The sequence below is a fragment of the Poecilia reticulata genome, linkage group LG5 (genome assembly GCF_000633615.1).
Source record: "Poecilia reticulata strain Guanapo linkage group LG5, Guppy_female_1.0+MT, whole genome shotgun sequence".
NCBI lineage: Eukaryota > Metazoa > Chordata > Actinopteri > Cyprinodontiformes > Poeciliidae > Poecilia > Poecilia reticulata.
This window is the reverse complement of record NC_024335.1, coordinates 21746587-21763377: the sequence shown is the minus strand read 5'-3', so window position 1 is coordinate 21763377 and position 16791 is coordinate 21746587. Positions and strand designations below refer to the sequence as shown.

The window sequence follows — 16791 nt, the reverse complement described above, 5'->3', positions numbered from 1 at the left end:
AGTTAATTTTATTTGTTTTTCTTTTCATTTTCTTTTTTGTTTTTGATTGTCATGGTTTATTTTGGATACTTATTATTATTTTAGGATTGGATTGGATAAAATTTTGTTTTCCACCAGGGTGGGAATTTTTCTTCAGTTCCTCAACCATAAAATAAAACATATTCAGACAATATCAACAATTTGTGCATACAAACACTTTTCATCCACAGGTAGATGTTGTCATTTAATCTGGTTAAGAATGATACTTATTTTTCTTCCACATCCAGTTTCAAGTGTTTTTTAATTTTTATTTTTACAAAATTAAAGTTTACTGATTTTTCACAAGGCAAAGTTTCATTTATATGCCATTATCACTTGAAAATTGTGTCAAAACAACAATATTATCATTTATCACAATAGTTACTGGAACAATTTATTGTCCAACATAATTTATGACAGGCCTACTTGGATGCAATAACTTTTTGTACAAATAATAAACTAAAATGAATTGAAAATATATAAAAGCACGATTAACAAAAAGTCCTCAGGAACAATGTGAAGCTTTATCTTGGCAAGAGGTTGTGCATGAAGATCATCTTGAAAACAAAACTTGTTACATGAAATAAACAAAATGGCTGCTTCTAATGTTCTTTTTTTAATATCCCATCAAACCCTTGTTAACATGCGGTCAGTTTGGTTTGAACATCAAACTGCAGAAAACGTCCAAATATTTCTCTATTCAGTGGTAAAAATGAGTCGCCTGCTACATCCTTGTTTATTTTCTAAGATCCTTTAGCCTTTTGCAGCTAGAGGGAGACATCTGACACGGAAACGTCGTATTTTCAGCACATCAGTGTTAAACAAGTTGCTGGTAGTCAGTGTCTCTGCTCTCTGGCCGCCCTGCGGTCAGGCATGAAGCGATGACCAAATCTTCCTGTGTTTGGGTGGAAAATTCCTGGGCTTTTTTTCTGCTAATAATAGCTCTGTTGCTTCCCATGTAACATGGCTATTCTGGAAAAGGGATTTTGTAGAGCAGGGAATCAAGGCCATGAAATCTCTCACCCCACCAACAGGTGGGCTTTTTGTTGCAGAGGGCCTCCAGACAGCCCAGAGCCTCCAGTATCCTCTCAAAACAAACACAAGCATCGTCCACGCAAACTCACAGCAGGTAGACTCAACATCTGAAAACTCTCACTGAGGTAATTTGCTAAATGAACAGGAGCACTGCATGATTAAGATGCATTTCACTGGTTAGACACAGTTAAGTTCTCCGCTTTGTGCTGCTCCTAGCAGAGATCCTCTTTCATTTAATCCTCCACATTCGCTCAGAGACGAGCCAGCGTCAGCTGATGTTTGGTCGCTGGCTTACTTTTTATTAGCTTCTGAGCTCACAAGTCTATTGTCTGCCACGACAGTCCACAGTGACTGATCTCTGTGAGCACACTGGCTTTGTGAGGGAAAAAATCATGCAAGTTGCACAGATATTAAAAGATCAAAAGTTATAATGTTGATGTGTGAGTAAGTCATGCAGGTGCAAATAATTGTGCAGCAATTTGTTCAGATAAATGAGCAAATTTATTCACGTCTGGTCAGTTTTTACTTCTTGTGACTTTTATTCAGAACTTCACTTACTACTTTTTTTCTAAGTTTGTAAACTTAAGATGCTTTATACATTTCAAATATTTTCATACATTGCCTTTTGCAGTATTTGCGTTTTTTTGTTGTTGCAGGTTTTAGTGTATGTTTAGTTCTGTAATATGTGGGGTGTGAGGTTCAGTTATCCATCTTTTTTTACTAACCATTCAAGATTTTTGTGCCTGCTCCCAGGATACGTTATGTTGCTTTAATAATTGATGATTTTGAGTCGTTTATCTACTTTGTATGCACAATATCCTGTAGCAACATGCAGTTTTGTAACACCAGTAAATGGTAAACATACTTTGATTATTTATAAATTGTTGGGGAAAATTTAGTTGGGCCAAATGTGGATCACACTAAATTCTCAGTAATTTTTTTTACATTAATGATGTTTACATGAATGTGTAAATCGTTTTTTTTTTCAGTCAAAATTTAAAACACAAATTCTAGTGGATTATTATCATTTTCTGTCATTGTTCAATAAAATGTTGTGTGTAATTGCTGTGTAAAATAAGTCAAAATCCTTTATAGTAAAGGTTTAAGCATTTATCTCCTAAATGTATCAATAATATTTACCTGCAAAGAAAGTTAATATGTTTTGCAATTCCTTAAATAATTGCTGCAACACATTTAACCAAACAAGCAAATAACTTCAGACATAAAAACAGAAAACAGCAGCATTTTACCTCTTGTTGCTCCTGAATGTCGTCCTTATTTGGGGTTTTATCTCTGAGATGGGATATTGACGTCTTGCAGCATAAGAATCGAACAAGTATAAGTTACAAGTGTTAAATGCTGACAGTGTCAAGTTACAGAGTAGCTCTGCTATATTCAGATACGATGAGAGCTGAGCTGACAGAAAATACGGTCAGAATGATCCCAGATGATTGGTATGGGACAATGAGAGTCGTATCTCTGTTTTATTTTTGAATGTTTCTCTGTTATCGCCTGAAAACTTTTGTGGTTGACAAATTACAAAATAGCCACATCATTGTGAATACTAAGAAAACTGTTTTTGTGAATGTTTGTCCTATTTTTCTCATGGGAATTTGGCTCCCGACATGGAGATTAGATCTGTCGAGCAGAGTCGTCGACAGTAAAGCCGGCTCTTTAAAACGGGGAGGGACGAGTCGTGTTGAGTTTCTCTCTGGTGCTGCTGATTGGCATCGGGGGAAAAGGATGTGCTGAGAAGTAATAATGGTGGGAGTCGTGTGGAGGTCGCAAATAAAAACCCGACTCACGATACTGTCTTTCATAGTTCCTTTAAATTATAACGTTGTCGATGCTAAATCTTCTTTTTATTCAAGTGTAAATGTTTTTACTTGTTTTCTTTAAAACAACTTTATCATAGAAGGTTGATTGTTGAATATTGACCCAGATTGTCCCTCCATCATTATCATGTTGGTAACACTTTATTTGACAGGGTGTGACTGACATAAACATGACATAACACCTGTTAGAAACATGAAACATGAATGAATGTCTGGTTGTTGCCATGAAGTGTCATTCGGTAAATAATGACACTTTTAATGCAAAGTTGCTTTAACATTTTCATTAAAAGTACCAACTCTGGATTAGTTTGTAAATAAAGACACTTTAATGCAAAGTTGGAATTTTTAATGGACTTTCAATGCAACTTTTACCTCAATTTTGGATTAAAAGTGTCATTATTTACCGAATGACACTTCATGACAACAGTCATAAACATTCATAAAGACTTATTCATGTTCATGACAGGCGTTATGTTTATGCACACCCTGTCAAATAAAATTTTACCATCGTGTCTTGATCTCTAAAACTTAAAGACCATTGAAAGTCCACTCAACCAGCCATAAATATATCATTAGCATAAAGAACCTGAATGCCGAGATTTAAAATATAATTATTTGCCTTTCAATTGTGACGACAACTGTAATTCTATATAATGTGCAGATTGTCTACGAGTTAGTTCTGCTGCTGTTTTGTAGAAAATTATTGGTTTATGTTAGACAAATGAACATTAAGTGCAGGTGGTATTAGTATAGAAAACATATGTAAATACATTAAATCTGTGCGTCTGGATTTTCATAATGCAGCTCATCCTATACTAAAACACACCGACTTTTAAATATCTGGACCAAGAAGAGGAACATTTTTAAAAACTGTTTTGCCCGAGTTTTGCATAAAAATGACTGAAAGTGCTGTTTTCCTGCTATTTCTTTGCCAGTTTTATAGCAGGAAGTCTCAGATTCTCTTTTAAGAGTTTGTTTACCAGGGACTTGGAGGTCACATCTTCATGTTTCCTAAAAGGTCATCATCTTCCAAATACTGAAACAGTGCTGCTCAGCTGTGTTTTACTAAGCTCTGATCAAGACAATCAATCTTAATCTTTGAATTTGAGATTCACTTGATCTTCTTTTCTAAATGGCTCTTTAAAAATCAGCGAGTTGAGCCTTTTGCTTATTTTCCTCTAACTGAGTTTTGCTGTAGAGATTTTTTTTCTTTTCCTGTAAGACATTTTTATGGGAGATTGTTGAAACGTAAGAGGAACTCATTTGAGCTACTCTTTACAGGAATGTAATGAAAATATGAAATCATAATGGGGCAATCATCTTGTTCCACATCCAGACTATTCAGGTAATTATTTGAAGCCTTATGCTACTTGGTAAGGAGGACAAAACAACCCGGAAATAAATGAATCATTTTGTATTTACTTATTTAAAAAGTAAGACAGAACAAGTAGATAAATAAAAATCATACGTCTTAGGGATTATGAGGGATACAAACATTTCATAAGTTAACCTACAGACTGGAGCTGTGTCAGCTCTGCTTATTAGTGTTGATGGGCAAAGCTGAGATATAAAAATATATATATAAATTGTTAAATAACTGAATATTGGAATAAAAATATAAATGTCATATAAGTAGCTCTTGTCACATATATATTTCCAGTTGTAATAAAGTGTTTGTATGCATCTGAAATGAAACCTCGCTCTGTTGTTTCTTCGTTCTCTGAAAAGCCATAAATACATTCAACACTGAATACCTTGTGAGCGGCTCCTCCTCTCTCAGTCTTACCGTTTTCTGTGATTGTTTCTAAATGTCACCGACTAAAACCGCATCAGCCTTTCCGTCAACGTTTCCTGTGTGGTTGACTGGCTGCATGACGGCGTTGCACAAAACTAGTTTATTTCTTAGATTCAGGGCCTCTTGACGTATCTGTTTCTCTTTTGTGTAACTTCTGGTTTCAGATTGCCGGTACCTTCTGCCCATTTGCTTCTGGATTTGAATGGTAGCTCTGAAAAATACCGTTTTCTGCTTCAGCTCTGCGAGGTTTAAATGCTACTGACACATGTCGCGACCTGACCTGTGGAGTCGAGACAAAACGGGAGACACATGGAGCAGGTTTATGTTTTTATTGAGTTTAAAGCAACAGAAACAAACTAGTTAAATTAAGGCATCTAAGTACCAACTCAAAGCAAGCCAAAAAATAACTGATGGGACAAGCAAGCAAAACTAAACTAAACCAATTTGGCAATATAAAACTCAAAGTACCTATTTTTAATTCTATGGGAGAGTATTACTTTAATCTCAAATGTTATATAAAAAAATTCTTACTTCTTTTAAGTCATTTTTAAAAAAAATCTGAAGTATAGTATTCTTTCATTTACAAAAAGGCTGCATTTTTTTATTAATTAGTTTTTTTTTATGTTTTAGTGACACAATTATGGGTTTAAAATTTATTTCAGATATCATATGTTATCAACTGAATTTCTTAGATGTGTTACAAGGTTGATTTCTTTCATGTCTTACAAGCTCTAATTGCCTGTAAGACGCTCAGTAAATAAAGACAAGCTGCTGTAAGTTACAATAAAGTATTTGTCACATGAGACGAGAAAGAAGTCGCTTCCTGGGCATCATGTGAATAAAGAGGAAACATGGGAGGAAGTGTGTAAATTATCTAATCACCACGCTAACGTGATTGCAAATGAAGCCTCATGCGCTCACTTATGAAATTGCTGAGATTTTCCACAGTTTTCGTGGCAGTGTCATGTGAAACCGATAGGCATTTTAGAGTTTCACAAACCCCAGAAAACAAAAGCCAGCGATAACAGTGCAACAAAGTCATCAGCTAAAACAAATAACACTGATATCAGTGTTTTGTGCAGCTTTGCAGTCGTCAGATAAGTGAAGCCTTGTGAAAAAGAGGTGGGAGGAGGAGGAGTGGCTACTTATCCCGGCTCCCCCTCCATTTTCAGCACAATAGAGCATGATGCAGTCCTCCCAGGCCCTTCCCCTTTCTTGCCACGTGGTATGCACCAACCCAGTATTTAAATCCGGGAGCTTGAAGGCTCTGCTGTTCATGCACTGTAAACCGGTGCGATCCAGGAAGCAGCTGTGACACAGAATCAGGGGAAAAGAAGGAAAGAGAGGGGGGGAAACTGCCTCAGCAGCGACACTTACAGCAGGAGAGACAAAAGGAGCTGTGAGATCCCGGTGTCAGAGCAGCGTTGTGTCTCCAGAGTGTTCGGTCTCTCCGTTTGCTGTCATTCTTTCTGTCTTCCACTGTACCAGCGGGGGAGGGTCCAATCGGCCGTCCCAGGCCTAGTTACATGTCCCAGCATCCCGCAAGAGCTCAAACAAGGCCACTGCTGCCACAACGAAGACTGTGAGTTCAGGACAAGACAGACAGATAAAGGTACTGTAGCTCACAATCAACAATCATAAACAGTACCTTTTGTAATGAAGAGCTTGCTGTTGTGACTCTTGTGTTAGCAGGAGTTTTAGCAGTTCACTGTGAGGCGTGGGTGCGTATCGTTTAAAAATGTTGCACTGACAAGCTTGTGGTGACAGATGAGGGTCCAGAAAGAGTGGCTGTGTGTTGGGATAAGACGCCAGCACTCAGAAACCTGGAAGAAGAGCTCAAGAGACAGAGAAGTGAAAGAACAAAGATAGCATTATCACACTGATGTGGTTCCGTAAATTTGATCTTTATATTAAGTGTAGTTGGTGAATGTTTGTAGGTGCATTAAAATGACCTCAATAATTTCCATTCTGATGATTAACATTTGTTGCATGACTTTATAATGAATTTTATTTAATGTTTTGGTTTTGTTTGGTTTTTATTTATTTTTATGTATAGTTTTTGTTATTTTGTTCTTAACTAAATGAAAGTGTCTCTGACAGGGTGAACTTACATCATTGTGCCATTATGAAAACGGTCTCAAAACGATTACATCCACCGTTTATCGCAAAGATTTCTGAGGCAATTTATCATCCTGCAACATTTGTAGGATCTAAACATTCAAGACTTCAGGATTCCTGAATCAAACCAGAAAGGCAGGCGGCGCCGTTGTGTCTGAAACTGAAACTCATGTCTTCATTACCACTTCGCCCCTCAGCCAGCCTGTAGGAAACGCTGTGTACCGCTGAGCTCTCACTTTTCAGTCCACCTGAACACACTGACCTTCCTCCTGCTTCTGATGGTGTTGTGTTAACGAGCTGCCATCTGTCTCAGATGTTTATCTGATCTAAAGGAACAATTGGCCTATTAAGTTTTCCTTTCGTACTAAAATACTTTTTCCTTGTGCAGGTTAATATATAATTTTTATGTAAAGTGATAAAATGATGCTCTAGCAGGTTAGAAAGTGAGTCTAATCTTTTTTTTTTTTACATCTTAATGATGAAAATTGATGATGCGTTCAAGACGTGGATGCAAAACAGGTTTATTCTCAGCGAGCGGTGGTTGCTAAGGAACACCTGAAGCGCGTGTCCTCATTCTGCCTCTCATGACTAAAGTCTGTAAAGACTTACAAAAACTTTTACTGGCATCTCTCTCACCAAACCAAAATAAATTAGTTTGGGGCTCTGATTCTTTACACACGCCACAGAGGTTGTTTTTTTTTTTTTGACGTTTCTCAATGTCCTCTTTTATCCGGTCCAGTTCAGCAGCACAGCGGATCCGGCAGCCTTCATTTAATTTGTTTCTCTCAATTATTATAGTCATGATTTAAACTGATTAAATGTCTTCAGCTTGCATAACTAAACAATACATGTATCAAAAACAAAACTAGTTATGTGGTGTAATGACTTATTATCCTAATTTCTGTCCTGAAACTCTTTTTTCAAAATGGGAATTAACCATGCACTCATTGGACAACTCAGATGTAATGGATGATCCTCAGTGGTCTTTTGTTTGGGTTATAAAAGAAAAACATCATTTAAGAAGCTTTATTGAATCAAATTAAAACCTTTTCTGCACAGAAATATGCATTTAGTTTATAAAAGTTTAACTAATAGTTATCCCATTTCACCCCAAATCCTCACTCTTTGACCTCTAACTCATATTTCATCCCTCAACTAAAGTAGTGTTTCTGGTGTCACACTTTATTATTGTTAATAAGTATAAAAACAGCGTAAATGTTTGTAATTAGTTAGATAACTACATTTTAGGGTTTTTCTGTTATTATATTAATATTTCTAGTATAAAGAATTTGTACCTTGATATCTGCTAAAGGTTAAATCACACGATCTTTATGTTTTTGTGACCTGTCAAGGCATATTGAGTTATGCATAAATGCATGGAAACTGAGTGAGAATTGATGAAGTATCAGCTTTTTGAAGGAGTGTCCCATTTTTCTATGGGATATTTCAACTATTTCCTCAATTATGTGGCAAAGGATGGGAGGAGGGGTAACCCTGGAAAATAGGATTCAGCCTTCAGCTTAGCTTTTAATCACCTCAGTTTGTTTTTAAAAATCTGTAGAGTCCACCAACACAGGGCCTTTGTCAGAAAGGTATTTACAAGAAGCAGTAAAGTTAAAATTAATTTGGTTGCGTGGGAAGGAACTTGAATTGTAACCATTTGGCCGTGGCAGTTTTTAAAAAATATTTTAACAAATACCTCAGTTAATCCTTTGCGAGCCAAACAGGATGTACTTTTAGAAAAGGTTGGATTAAAAAGTGCAAAGAGCTGAGCCGCATGCAAATGAAGCAAATCAAGGCTCCACCAGTCAAATTCAAGCAAACCTTGGTGGTTGTTTTTGTAAACCACTGCAGAGGACTTTCAATTAGGAACACTCTTCGTGTTTGGTTCATTATCATGTTAAAAAATTAGAAAGATAAAACTGATGTAAACTCATCCAAAATCCTGCATAATATGACTATAACGATTTGAAACTGGCGTTGTAAATATCTGACTTCAAAATGGATTTATGGAAGTAAAAGTCAAAATTTGCACAATTCTGTTCTAAACATGACATTAATCTCAACGTTAAAAAAGGTAAAATTTGAATTGGCAACATTTTTGATTTTGAATCTGCAGAAGAAAAAGATTGCACAAAGTCCTTGTAGAGCAGAACCAACTGCAGGAAAATTTAATGAGGGTATATCAACGTGCAGAGCGTCAGGAATGTGACACCAGGATGGACACTATTGTCGGTGTTACCTATTTGTATCATGATTTTGTCACAGTGATGAATGGTTGTGGTATTTTCTTCTAAATAGGCAGAAACACTCGCAGTAAACATCACGCCAGGATCAAACCGAGAGGATGGCTGTCAAACCGTAGGGCTGTGCAGAGATTCACTGAAATGCACTAAAACAAGGAAGATTAAGTATTATGTAAAGTATGAAAGGTGGTCTGTCAGTATGACTTCCATACTGTCTTTAAAAAATCTCCAAAGAGAAGCCCCAAGTCATAAATTAAGATTAATAGTTTTTTAGTATGTGCAAATTCTTTTGTTTTTCTGTAAGATTTATATTGGATGTTAATTGGAGTCCTGATATGTTTTCTAGTAATTCTGGGGAAAACTAAGCTACGTTTCCCTTGTTGATGTTGTTCACTTTGTAGTATTGAACATTATTTCTTCTTTAAAACTGTGCATATAAACTAAAAAGTTACTGTCTGTTATTTTACATTGTAATTCGAGAAATTTGAATAACATTTGTCTGAACAATTTTATGATTTGGTCTCAAAATTACAGTATTATTCAAAGTGTGGTGCATTTTTCTAGCGGGTTTTCATACCCCTGTAACTATTATTTAATTGCCTTGTGTTTTTCTGAAGTTTAAAGAAAAGCAGATTAAAAATGCACTTCAGTTCTTCACATTTACGCCATCGTAACATTTTCAGATGGAGAGCAACAGCCTTGAGTTTTACTTCAGTAATTTTTGCTAGCACTGTAGCTCATTTTGAAATTGTTACTGGTCCCTTCTGCATTCATATTAAAACGCCACACCACATTAATTTACTGTGGACAATGAAGATCCCCTTTACTCACTCCTAGCTCTACCGCTTCAGTGGCAGACAGCAGATGGCAGAAACTAATTGTCGCTGCCCAGGCACGGCACCAATAATTGCTCCAATTATGGAGAAACGAGAGCGTGCCACTCCAAAATCCAGAGACTTGAGTGAATTACCGTGTTTGTCCATTTAACCATGGTGCTCCTGTCTTAAAATGCATCACTGTAGTCAGAAACTAACTCTTAATGGTATGTGTGTCAGTGGATTATGTATGGTTTAGTCTGGAGTGCAAGTGGAAATTTTTGCTTTTTTCCACACTCAGGCATGTCAGGAACTACATGTGGGTAAAAAAAAAAAAAGCTGGAAGTTTGATTCTCATCTCTTTGATGAAAAAATAAGTTGCGGTTCTACAGACTGAAAGTTGGGAACAAAGGGAGTTTTTTTTATAAATGTTGCGCAACATTGAGTGCTGTGTTTGCATTTATAACCATTTTCAGTTCCATACACCATTTTATTAAACAACCCCATTGTTCAGAGCTTTTAAGATGTAAACTTCTTAAATTACCTCTTGAGACTAATCTGTGGTGTCTGAACCAAACTTGGCTCTGCTAAAATAATTTTTCTCCACTTAAAACTCCAGACGCTGTAATCTTTGGCAAACCAAACTGCAATTTCTCTCTATTTATATCTCCAGTTTATGTTCCTGCTTTCACTTGTTTGGCTACAGGTCTTTGCTGTCAACAGACTAAAATACCTGTAAACGGTTTTCTTTGTACTGGGTGCCAGTTCAGTTCAGTATTATGAATGTATCAGACGGAGTTAATCTGCGTTAAAATGTATGTCAACGCAAAGACCACACAGGATTTCTCCAAACCTCTGCTGACTTAAAGTACCTGCATTACAGTCTTAGTCTTCTATACACTTGTTTTAAATTGAAATATGGTTTATATAGTACAAGTCTAAATAAAAAACAAAGATTTAGATAACTAAATCTGTGCTGAAATAAGTAGACGGAGGTCTTTTCTTTGCAACACAGCAGCATAAGTTGTAACTCTAATAGATTTCTGCTTTTCTTTCTACTCCAAAGACTTAATTATAATACTGTCTTTAGTAAAAGAAAGCTAAAAAGATAGAGATGTGCCGATCAGGTTTTTTCCTGCTGATACCGATCACCCATGAGGGCTGATCACCGATACTGATCACATAATTTTTATTTTTTTAATCATAAGCACTACCGGTTACATTATGTGGAAAAAGGAACCATGAATTCACCTTAATTTAGAAAAAAACTTGTTTTTAATCATTTTTCCCAAGGAAAAAAACAAAACAGGCATTGTGCAAATTGTACTGCTATCGGTAATACTATCTTTAGCAGACTGAAAACATATGAAGGTTGTGCAGAGGCTAAATAATGCAAAAAGTCAAAATAAAACCTCTCAACATTGCCAAAGATATTCAAGTATAAAACTTAACATTCAAAGGCAAAAACAGGATCCATTACAATAAAGAGCCACCCACCTTAATCCACCTGAGTTACTGAATGAAAACTTCCTGATAGCATGGCGGCTAACTGATTACTGCTAGTTCTGATTGGCTGTTTCTGACTGAGCGGAGTAATTTAATTATGGGGAACAGGGAGGAGGCAGAGGAGATCGGTTATTTTTTCAGAGATTGTGTCATGTTAGGACAGCGAAAGTTTTAATACGTATGTAAAATTTATTTTTTTAGGTTAGATGCTGCAGCTTTAAGCAGAGGTTCAGTGTGAGAGTCACTACCAGGTGGAGCAGAAGCGGCGCTCCGTCTGTGAAATATTACTTAACCTGTAGCGCGGAGCAGCGGTTCAACAGTGAGAGCAGAACCAGCGTCTTACATCGCAGCTCGAAGACTTAAATAATTTTGYGGGTTATTTGTTTACCTTTCTGACCGTCATGCTAATCCGGGTGAGTGTTTGTAGCTGTGCGCTGCTTTACCTGCTATCTGATCCTCCGTATGTCTTTTTTACTGCAGTGAGCTTCGATGTAGCCAAACTCCGTCATGTATGGCATTGTTTTTATGCCATATTAGATTCGTCGTGTTGATGCATTTTGACGTGCTTCAATTTTCCGCCTCAACACGCAAACTTCCCCATTCACTCAGTGCGTTATTGTTCCTCATCGCTTAGGATTTGTTGCTGCGCGCTTGCTCAGAGTGACGGAAAGAGGAGACCAGCTGCACAAGCAGGCTGCGAAATGAGATGCAGGTGATCGGTATCGGCAACAAGAGCCAATGATCACCGATCATGCACTTTTTCACGGAAATCGGCCAATTATGATCGGTGGCCGATCGATCGACACACCTCTATAAAAAGATTTTCTTATTTTTTAATCTTGCATTATTGATATGATTTAATGTAATTAGCTAATTTCTTCAAGACATGTTCATTTTTCAGTGATGACACATCTTTAAATCATGATGGATGAAGACGTGTTTTATGTAGTTGCAGTTTTCAAATTTACTCCACAGAATATTTAGTTAAAGCTGTATTTTTAACTAAAGTTTCACTCTTCCTGTTTACTGTTTCAGATCTGTGTGGTGTGTCGGGACCCAAGACCCTCAAGCCCCAGAGATCCCTCCCTGGGACACCAATTTCTCTCTCTCAGTACCCAGTCGACCTGCGAACATCCATGGAGGAAAAGTACAAAGAGCTTGCTGAGGTGATATTAAAATTTTAACCCTGAAAAAAATTAAGAAACTGCTACAAAATGATCAATTTCTCTAATTTTACTTCATTTTTATAGGTAAATGTTTGAGTAAAATGAACATTTAAAAGTTGGGATCACTGCAGTGGGCTCTTAGTTTTTTCCAGAGCTGCATATTTATTAAATTGAGCAGTTTTAGTTTGTGTTATTTTAACCCTTTACTCCTAAATTTCAAATGTCTGCCTATATATTTCTTCCTTATTTTAATTGTGAGTAGTTATTTAAATGTCCTGTGAGATGATATATTTACCCATATATCCATAACAACTGGAACTTTCAATATCCAGCAAGTTATTTTCGCAATTTACCGTCTATTAAACGAGTGCCCCCCGGATTAATTACACTCTCTGCAGCTGCAGCTGTGAAATTACCTAACAACCCGATATTGGCTGGAAAGTGCAACGTCTCCCCTTTCAGAAACCGTTGGAATTTTTCAGATAGCGCTACGTGTGGCGGAATTACGGTACTGCAAATTTGGCCGTGTCGTCGACACGTTCCGGTCTAGAAGGGTGAAAAGAGGTACAGGTAAATTTAGACTCTAAGTTTATTTGTATAACACCTTTCAGCAGAAAGGCGATTCAAGGTGCTTTACATAATAAAAACACAAAGAATACACCATCCAGTCAACAATTGAACTTTAATCCTCTGCATTTAAAAACGGTGCATAATAAATAAAACAGCTGCTCTGTTAAGGAACCAGTCTGAGAGAGCAGTGCACTATGAACTTATTTATTTCTCTTATCTTTTCACATCTTGTTAAAACCTGAAACTTCAGAGCATTTTATTGGGATTTTAGCTCCATGAGAGTAACTGAATTTCAATTGTAGCTACTTTTGGGGCTGTTTTTCCACCATCTGGAGACTAAAATTTTTACCTTTGAGAAACATCTCCAGCTCAGTCAGATTGGACAGAAATCGTCTTTTAAGTGTCAGGTTTCTGCAACGATTTCCATTTGGAGATCTGAACTACTTTGACACATGCTTAGTATTTAATGGAAACCATTTTATTTGTATCTCTTGCTGGTTAGTGTTGATTTACTCCCAGAAGGCTAAACATTGTCCTGTTTTCCTCTTTATAGGTTTCCTCTTTTTAGCTTCATCCCATCAACTCACCTTTCTTATCAATGTTGCAGAAAAACAAAACTTTTCCCAACACGATAGCACCACCACAGTATTTCATCATGGGAGCTGTGTTTACATGGTATTGTTTAAAGAGGCCAAATAAGTGCAATCTGATCCTGACTGAGCAGAATATCACATGGTTTGTGATAAGCTGCAAACCAGCGCCTCACATGGCTTTGTTTGTTTTAACAATGGTTTTCTTCTTCCCACTCGTCGGATTATTTGAGCCGTCTAGGTTTTATTTAGGGGTATCAGAGCAAAGAGGACTGAATGAAAATGTTTTCCTCACTTTTTACATTTATCAGCAAAGCATATTCAAAGCCATGTTTTCCTCAAAACGTATTGGTCTGTTATATAAAATAACTAGAAAATACATGGAAGTTCTTGATTCCTATGTGAAAAAAATATCAGGGATTATTCATCTGTAAATGTAACAGATGGTACAGTGTTTGTGCAAGCCCTGCTGTCGCTCTTATGCCCCCTGCGTACATTAATATTTACATGATCTCCTGTTTATGACGCCATAAATTTTACAACTTCCCGTGTTTGAACCAGGAGCTGTTCACACGCAGCATGGCGGAGAGCGAGATGCGGAGCGCGCCGTACGAGTTCCCGGAGGACAGCCCCATCGAGCAGCTGGAGGAGCGGCGGCTCCGCCTGGAGAGGCAAATCAGTCAGGACATTAAGTGAGGAAATGCAAACAAACTCCACGCACTACGTCGGCTAAATCAACTGTTTACATGAACTCAGACGGTCAGACGCAGCTGCCCCCTCTTCCTGCGCCTCGCTCTTACACACAGTGTCGCTCTCACCTATGCATACGTTGCTTGTCAGCTTCCAACATGCTAGTTTTGTGGGCTAACTGACCCCAGCAATCAGCCAACATTTGACACCTGTTCCAGTGGTACATCTTATTCTTTGCCAGCTCTAGGAAGGAGGTGGGTTCTGTCTCAGCTGCCTGGGACGATGCTAACTGCGCTACTAAGCCAATCATGGGGAGGCAGGAGGGATATGTGACTTGTTCCTGTTTACCAATCGGGGTTTACCATCACTAACTGGTGTTAAAACTCTTTGTGTCGATGTGGGTGTGTAGCAGTGTGAGTGAAAGTGCTTGTTGGAGTGGGCGCCTGTGCTTGTATTCAGTGTCTCTCCTTCTGTTTGCTTAATTTCTTCCCGCTGCCTCTGATGCCCATCTGCCCCTGCCTTGCCCACACTATCCTGCGCCTCTGCATATCACCCCAAGGCTTGAGCCAGAGATCTTACTGCGTGCCAAACAGGACTTCATGAAAATCGACAGTGCTGCAGACCTTGAGTGAGTGAGCTCTGACTCAGTATGCATGCTTTTCTTCAATAGGTGACATCTCAGTGTTTGACTTTGTCTGTGTGGTTCACTTGTACTCAGAAACTTGTATACTAACTGCTTTTATTTGTTCAAATTACTACACACACATTTCAATATTATATTGTTTAGATGCTCTGTTATGGAGAACCCACTGTGGACAATGCTGTTCTATTGAGAAGGACTAAATATCCCCCCTGCTGGTGATTTAATGGAATTACTTATGGGCACCTATAAAAAATAACTCAGGCTAACTACTGAAATATGTCATTTAGAGATTAATTTGTTGGTACTTCTGGCAAAGATGTGTCAAAATGTGTAAACTTTTACAGCAGTAGGATAATATTCATATAGAAATGTTTTGAAATGTTATTTTATTTTTATATAATTTATGTACATTCATTCAGGTTGGAAAAAAAATCTCGAGGCAACACAATTGTTTTTATTTAACCGGTCAAGCTTTGGTGCCTAATTTAGGAAATCTTTCAATTCTCAATTTCATTGAGCAAAAATCTGATGCATTTTGAACCTGAGATGATGGTACAATAAAATATTACAACAACAAAAAAACTAGCTTGAAGAAAACTTAAACCACTGACTTGACAGGAAAATATTACCTTGATTAGCTGCATTTTAAAGAAAACAAAAACACCTCAGAGATTTTAGTTTTTTTATGATAGACTCAACTGCGCTTTGTGCAAAAATAATAATTTCTGAAAAATAAAATACAGCTTTAGCTTACTAGTAAATATACAAAAATGGTCATTTTAGTCACTTTATTGAACATTTATTATAAAGCTGGTATAGCAATAGATAGCAACATTTCCAACACATCTAGTTTGTGATTTCATGAAAAAATATATTCAGTAAAAAAGTCAAAATAGTGTTAAAAAGAATGTCAATACCATATATATTCTGCATCATTCATGCTTTTTGCCAAGCTTAATTATGACATGCAAACAAATATTATGGATCTTCTTCTGTGGTATCAACTAGAGATGTGCCGATGAGGTTTTTTCCTGTCGATTCCGATCACCCATGAGGGCCGATCACCGATACCAATCACATAATTTTTATTTTTTTAATCATAAGCATGATGGAAAACGGAACCATAAATTCACCTTAATTTAGATAAAAACTTGTTTTTAATAACTTTTCCCAAGAAAAAAACAAAACAGGCATTGTGCAAATTCTACTGCTATCAGTAATACTATCTTTTTACAGACTGATGACATATGAAGGCTCTGAAGAGGCTAACTAATGCAAAAAGTCAAAATAAAACTTCTCAACATCGCCAAAGAAATTCAAGTATAAAACTTAACATTCAAAGGCAAATACAGGATCCATTACAATAAAGTGCCACCTTAAGCCACCTGAGTTACTGAATGAAAACTTCCTGATAGCATGGCGGCTAACTGATTACTGCTAGTTCTGATTGGTTGTTTCTGACTGAGCGGAGTAATTATGGGGAACAGGGAGGAGATTGATTATTTTTTCAGAGATTATCTGTCTCATGTTAGGACAGCGAAAGTTTTAATATGTAAAAATTTTTTTTTTAAGTTAGATGCTGCAGCTTTAAGCAGCGGTTCGGTGTGAGAGTCACTACCAGGTGGAGCAGAAGCGGCGCTCCGTCTGTGAAATATTACTACCTGTAGTGTAGCAGCGGTTCAACAGTGAGAGCAGAACCAGCGTCTTACATCGCAGCTCGAAGACTTAAATAATTTTGCGGGTTATTTGTTTAGCTTTCTGACC

At 37.2% G+C, this 16791-nt stretch overlaps 1 protein-coding gene across 5 annotated transcripts in view; it reads left to right on the top strand.

Annotated features, from left to right (window-relative positions):
* Positions 1–16791, top strand: part of LOC103465193 (AMP deaminase 2-like) — a 37894-nt gene that overhangs the window by 7092 nt on the left and 14011 nt on the right. For 3 of the 5 annotated variants that reach the window (XM_008409815.2, XM_008409816.2, XM_008409811.2), the window contains 3 exons: positions 12404–12534; positions 14256–14386; positions 14944–15012. In XM_008409815.2, coding sequence (XP_008408037.1) covers positions 12404–12534; positions 14256–14386; positions 14944–15012 — 331 coding nt within the window. Of the gene's footprint in view, positions 1–5974; positions 6296–12403; positions 12535–14255; positions 14387–14943; positions 15013–16791 lie in introns of those variants that run through there. The other 2 variants (XM_008409817.2, XM_008409814.2) reach the window with 2 other exon arrangements.